Below are 5,957 nucleotides of genomic sequence, written 5' to 3'. Positions count from 1 at the left end.
GTTCTTCCACCTGCTTGCCCTGCTCACCAAGCCGTGTGCAGCACAGATCTGCCACAACTCCTGCAGCCGGGCAGCCTCTCCGTGTGCTCATGGCAGGCAGCCCGGCTTTGCAGTGATCTTTTGTGATGTGATGGTGTGATGGCGGGTCGGAGAGCTCCTAAGAGTTACCTCTGCTCCTCCCCACGGGCTGCGCAATCGATCGGGAGCAGAGACCAGACGTGCACGTGCACAACGAGCACGCCGCAGAAACAGAACCTCTGACATTTCTGCCATCCCGGGGATTCTTTCAGGGTTTGTTTTCCACGGGAAAGTTCCAGCCACGGCCTTCTTAACCAAACTCAGCGAGCGCTCCCACGTCCCGCATCGCCGAAGGGAGGAGCCCGTCCGTTCAGCCGCTCGCACCGCCGCTCGCTGCCGGGCTCCCCGCGGGCCGTGCGGTGGCGCTGCGGGGCGCTGCGGGACGGCCATGCGCCGGGCCATGGCGGTGTTCGTGACGCGGCGGATCCCGGCCGAGGGAATGCGGGTCCTCTCGGAGGCGGCGGGGTGAGCGCCGGGCCGGGCCGGGCCGGGGGGGGGGAGAATGCTGGATGCTGGATGGAGTCCGGCCCCGCTGACGGCCGCGTCCCGCAGGTGCCGCTTGCAGCAGTGGGACTCGGAGGAGCCCGTCCCGCGGCGCGAGCTGCTGGCGGGGGTTGCGGGCAAGCAGGGGCTGCTGTGCCTCCTGTCCGACCGCATCGACGCCGAGGTGCTGGACGCCGCCGGTGGGTGCGCGGCCCCGGGCCGGGGCTGGGCGGGGGGAGTCGGTGCGGAGCTGACGGAGGGGTGGGCGGCGGTGTTTTGCAGGGCCGAGCCTGAAAGTCATCAGCACCATGTCCGTGGGGTTCGACCACCTCGCCCTGGACGAGATCAAGAAGCGGTAACCTCGGTGCCGTGCGGCCGCGTCGGGTGCGCGCGGCTTCGTCACTGCGCCGAGAGCTGCGGCTGTCCGGTCGGGAAGGGAGGGCGGGGGGCTGCGGTCCAACCCCTGCGCCCCAAAGCTCGGAGGCCAAAGGGGGTTGTGCTGGAGTGAGGCCCCAGCTAGAAGGGCTCGGGAGGGATGTCCCCCCGTGGCTGCATACGCTCCTGTGGGGGGTAGAGGGGGGGATGTTCCCAGAAGCACAGAGGTTGCGTGCTAGGGTCGGCAGCGTTGACGTCGGGGAGCTGAGCCCGTTGCTTTGCTTGCAGGGGGATCCGGGTGGGTTACACCCCTGACGTCCTGACCGATGCCACCGCTGAGCTCTCCGTGGCTCTGCTCCTCGCCACGTGCCGGCGGCTGCCCGAGGCTGTCGCAGAGGTGAAGACGTGAGTATATGCGGCTGTGTGCCGGATCTGGGGCTGCAGAGGGTCGGGCACTGCGGGAGAATTCACCTGAAGCCTGACAAATGACATGGGGCTGAAGCTGGAGTTCCACCAGGATGGCACTGAAAATCGTGCAGGGTAACAGTCCACAGCAGTGCTGTGTTCAAGGGCTGCTAAAGGGACAGAAGCCTTCTCCCAGCACCTCTGTGCATATGCTGTAGGTAGATAGATGATCAGTGGTTGAGAGCACCCTGAGGCTGCTGCTGCACACTTGCAGTTAGAGCAGACTCTTGCAGAGCACAGGGTTGGCTTGAAGCAGGGTGCACATCACCTGCCAGTGGCAAAGGAGTTCACCTTCTGCACTGTTGTGGTTCATGGTTTTCTTGCCCAAGTCCTGGGTTTTGAGGCAGGTCTTCCCCTGTTGCTTTATTAAGATCGGTTTCCTTCTCACTCTCTCCACTAGTGGTGGCTGGACAACCTGGAAGCCCTTGTGGATGTGTGGCTATGGACTGTCTGGAAGTACGGTGGGCATCATAGGTCTGGGAAGAATAGGTAAGTGTGTGTCCTGCACCAGGTGTGTGCCCTTGCTGACGGCAGGCTGCTTCCAGAGTTTCAGCCAAGGTTTGTCCCCTGTGCTCACTTATGTGGAATCTATTAGAACAGCAAGGAAGGCTTGGTGGAGCCACTCTGAGCAGCTCTTGATCTGTCAGGCATAACCCTTAAAACTTTTTACTCATTCACATCATCCACCGTACCCAAATGCTTCAGCAAACTGGACATTGGCCTCTTGGTTTTCAGTTAAGCAAACAGAAAGCTTGACAAAGTGCAGGACCGTCTGCTTGGCACTCATTCAGCTGTTGACTTTGTCAGCAGATTGCTCTTTCTTTCCTCACGTTTTGGCTGACTGCCTAAAGTGGCTTCAGGTTTGATATCCCAAGGCTGAGCATTCGTTCCCTTGAGGAGCTGCAGAAGGCAACCACCCCACACACAGCACGTACCACACAATGCAGCCTCACAGGAGCAGTCCTGACTAGGCACACTGCAGAGGCCCTTGGGCAAGATTTATGTTCCATGAGCTGCTTGGCTTGCAGCTAAACCACCTGCATGCTGAAAGGTGCACAGCATCTTCTTTCTCATTTCTAGGGCAGGCAGTTGCCCGCCGTCTGAAGCCATTCGGGGTCAAGAACTTTTTGTACACTGGAAGTCAGCCGAAACCAGAGAATGCTGCAGAGTTTCAAGCTGAGTTTGGTAAGAAAAATGAATGAAACGAACAGTCCTCAACTGCAGGGCAGGAAGCAGCATGTCTGATATAGCCTGGAGATGCCACCTGGAGCACGTGAGTCACAAGGAATGTCAGTGCTCAGCAGAGTACTCAGTATATCTGGGCTAATTTTTCAGTCCAAAGTTTGTATTCTTGTTGCATGGTCGTTGCTAGACCTTCTTCTGCTCCTTGTGTTTTCCGCTGCTCAGAGGAAGCTGTTGTCCTCTGGCACAAGAGTGGAAGCATGTACTGTAGAAAGAGATTTAATGTTGGTATAAACTGTCATGGCAGTACTTCGTTGTGTGAACATGAAAAACAGTCTGAGCCCCCCTTTGGGACAGACGTCTGAAGCGTTGTTAGATTTCGTTTTGGATAAATTCTGATGTGAAAACAAAGCACTGTAATTGTGCCTGTAGCAGCATCTCTGTGCAGTTCATTTCATGTCTGCCTGGCCTTGTGTCTCTCCATTTGTAGAAAAAGGTTGGCACAGCCTTTGCAGGGCAGCACTCTCTCTCTGGTGCTCCTTATATGTTAGAAGGGCTGCAGGGGCATCCTGGTGATGCCTGTGAGCAGAGCTGTGACCTGTGTTTCTCCTCCCAGTCCCACTCACAAAGCTGGCCCAGGAGTCGGACTTCATCGTCGTGACATGTGCTTTGACTCCCAACACCCAGGGAATGTGCGACAAGAATTTCTTCAGCAGGATGAAGAAGACCTCTGTGTTCATCAACACGAGCAGGTGACAGCAGTCTTGCAGCACCCTGCTTGTGGCTGCGGTGGCTGAGCCAGCTGTGAGATGCACTTTGTGAGCCCAGGCAGCGTGTGCAGTCAGCGTGCTGCAGCCAGAAGGGCCATTTGCCCACCCTGCAGCCCACCCCCTCCATTGTGTGGGCTCCTGGGATCCAGACAGAGTCAGGACGAGGGCGCTGTGCCTGCCCAGGGCCCTGTGTCCAGCCCCAGTGGGATGGATGTGCAGATGACTGCAAGGACTTGCTTGACCATGTGGGAGCTGTGCAAGCCCATCTCCCTCTTTTTTTCCAGAGGAGCTGTGGTGAACCAGGAAGATTTGTATGATGCATTAGTCAGTGGTCAAATTGCAGCTGCAGGCCTGGATGTCACAACGCCGGAGCCACTGCCCACTGACCACCCTCTGCTCAAACTCAGGAACTGTGGTAAGTGGTGTGTTTGGCCACCCTGGTCCCTGCCCTGCCTCCTCCTGCTTGGAGAGACACCTCTGCTGGCTGATTTCCTTGGGGGCTTGAAGATGGTGAACAAGAGCTTCAGTGTTTGTGGCAAAAAGGAAAATCATGTATTTAAGGAGCTTCTAGGTAACCGTTGTGCAGCGTGGAGAGCTGTTAAAGACCTTAACAATGCAATCTAAAATAACCTTGGGAGGTATTTCAGTAGTCCAGAAAGCAATTGAGATTGGCGTGTCTTTTAACCTTTTTCAAATGGATCTGCATTCCATAAGCTGGGCTGAAATTCATAGAGGAATTTAATACGAGCAGGTGCTGCTCTCAGTTACAGGCAAGGCAGACCTAGGGGCAGAAAACAGGCAGAAATGGAACAGAGAGGAAACAATGGTTTCTAAGCAAAGAGAAACTCTGGTTGTTTGCAGCTTTGTTGCTGTTAGCGTGGCAGGGTGCTTGTTTCTACCTTGCTTCACCCAGGCAACCTGCTCTGCTCTGAGCCAATGGACAACATCCTGTTGTGCACCTGAGTGCTTGGTTTGATCATGCTGCAGCCTAAACCTGAAACCTTGTGTGTATGCCTTCATCTGAAGGACCAGTATTCTACGTGAGGGTTCAGAAGGCAGCACCGTGCCTCTGCCAAGGAAGGACGTTTTTGGATGAGGAAAAATCTCATCCAAACAAATTGTTGGGAGGTCAGGATGAAAATATGGACGTGCCCATGTCCGGATGTCCATTTCTGAAATAGTAGAATCGTACAATCATCAAGGTTGGAAAAGACCACTAAGATTACCATGTCCAACCATCAACCCATCCCCACCAAACCACATCACTCAGTCCCATGTCTCCATTTTGAACGCTTGCAGGGAAGGTGACTCTACCACCTCCCTCAGCAACCTGTTTCATTAATTTCTGAGAAGTTTGTCCTAGTATCCAACCTGAACTTCCCTTGGCACAACTTGAAGCCACCACCCCTCGTCTTGTCACTGTCACCTGGGGGCAGAGGCCAATTCCCACCTCCCACACTCAGCAGTGTGTCAGGTATTTGTGTTTCTACACTCCCTGGCTGTAGAAGTGCTGTCTGTTATAAAATGGACAGAGACTGCAGCGAACCCATTCATTGCTAATGTTCTAATCACGTGCCATTAAAGCAGCTTTGGCATGTTTCTTACCATTACCTAAAAGGAGTAGGTTGTGTTTTGCTGGTGACAGAGCAGTGGCACAGGTTGCCCAGAGGAGTTGTGGAGATCTCCATCCTCAGAGATCACCAGAAGCTGCCTGGATGTGGGTCTGGACAGCCCACCCTGGGTGTCTGTGCTGGAGCAGGGGTTGGGACAGATGGCTCAGAGGTCCCTGCTGCTCTCACCCATCCTGTGTTTTTGTCACACAGCTTTTTTCTGTCCCTGAGCTTTGTCACATAGGTGGATAAAAATCCCTGCCCTGACTGTGCCAGCTCCACATCAAGGCAGCTAGCTGATGGAGGACCCTCTGCTTGCACACCCCTGGGGCAATGAGGGTGAGGGCTGTGAGCGTGAGGCCACGCCGTGACCCTTTCTTTGCCCACAGTGATCCTGCCACACATCGGGAGTGCCACCTATGCCACTCGGAGCACCATGGCAGTGCTGGCTGCTGACAACCTGCTGGCCGGCCTGCGAGGCGAGCCCATGCCCCACGAGCTGCTGCTGTGAGGGCTGGGCCTGCATCGCCATCGGGTCGCCATGACTGGGGGGAGCAGGCAGGTGGGTCCTGTGCCCCTGCTCTGCAACTGAGGAGTCAACAGCATCCACAGCAAGAGAGCTGCACTGTAGCTATTAAAGAGAAGCGGTGACAGCGGTGTGTGGCTTTCTCTTGGGAAAGACAGGCCTCCAGGCATTGGCGTCACGAGTGCTTGTACGTGGGGAAGGTGAATGCTGGTGCTTCGGCTGAGCGTGAGATGGCCCCTCAGCTCTGTACTGGAGCTCTCGGCTCTCATCCAGAATCACAGCATCATGGAATTGTTGAGGTTGGAAAAGACCCTAAGATCTCCAAGTCAAACCCAGCCCACCCTCACCGTGCCACTGACCGCGTCCCTCAGTGCCACATCTGCACATCTACACGTGTTTCTTGAACACATCCCAGGGCAGTGACCCCACCACCTCCCTGGGCAGCCATTGTCAGCGCTTGATCACTTT

The 5,957-nt window shown here is 55.7% G+C and overlaps 1 protein-coding gene across 1 annotated transcript; it reads left to right on the top strand.

Moving 5' to 3' along the window:
• Positions 1–303: 303 nt before the first annotated feature.
• On the top strand, positions 304–5,616 carry GRHPR (glyoxylate and hydroxypyruvate reductase). The gene is made up of 9 exons (XM_031609562.2): positions 304–543; positions 631–761; positions 844–916; positions 1,225–1,341; positions 1,802–1,890; positions 2,482–2,586; positions 3,200–3,335; positions 3,638–3,768; positions 5,353–5,616. The coding sequence occupies exons 1-9, from the start codon at positions 467–469 to the stop codon at positions 5,472–5,474; spliced, it is 981 nt and encodes a 326-aa protein (XP_031465422.1). The 5' UTR covers positions 304–466; the 3' UTR covers positions 5,475–5,616.
• The last annotated feature ends 341 nt before the right edge of the window (positions 5,617–5,957 follow it).

The sequence above is a fragment of the Phasianus colchicus genome, chromosome Z (assembly GCF_987193195.1).
Source record: "Phasianus colchicus chromosome Z, bPhaCol1.hap1.1, whole genome shotgun sequence".
NCBI lineage: Eukaryota > Metazoa > Chordata > Aves > Galliformes > Phasianidae > Phasianus > Phasianus colchicus.
The sequence above is the reverse complement of the archived record's forward strand: the minus strand, read 5'-3'. Positions and strand labels throughout refer to the sequence as shown.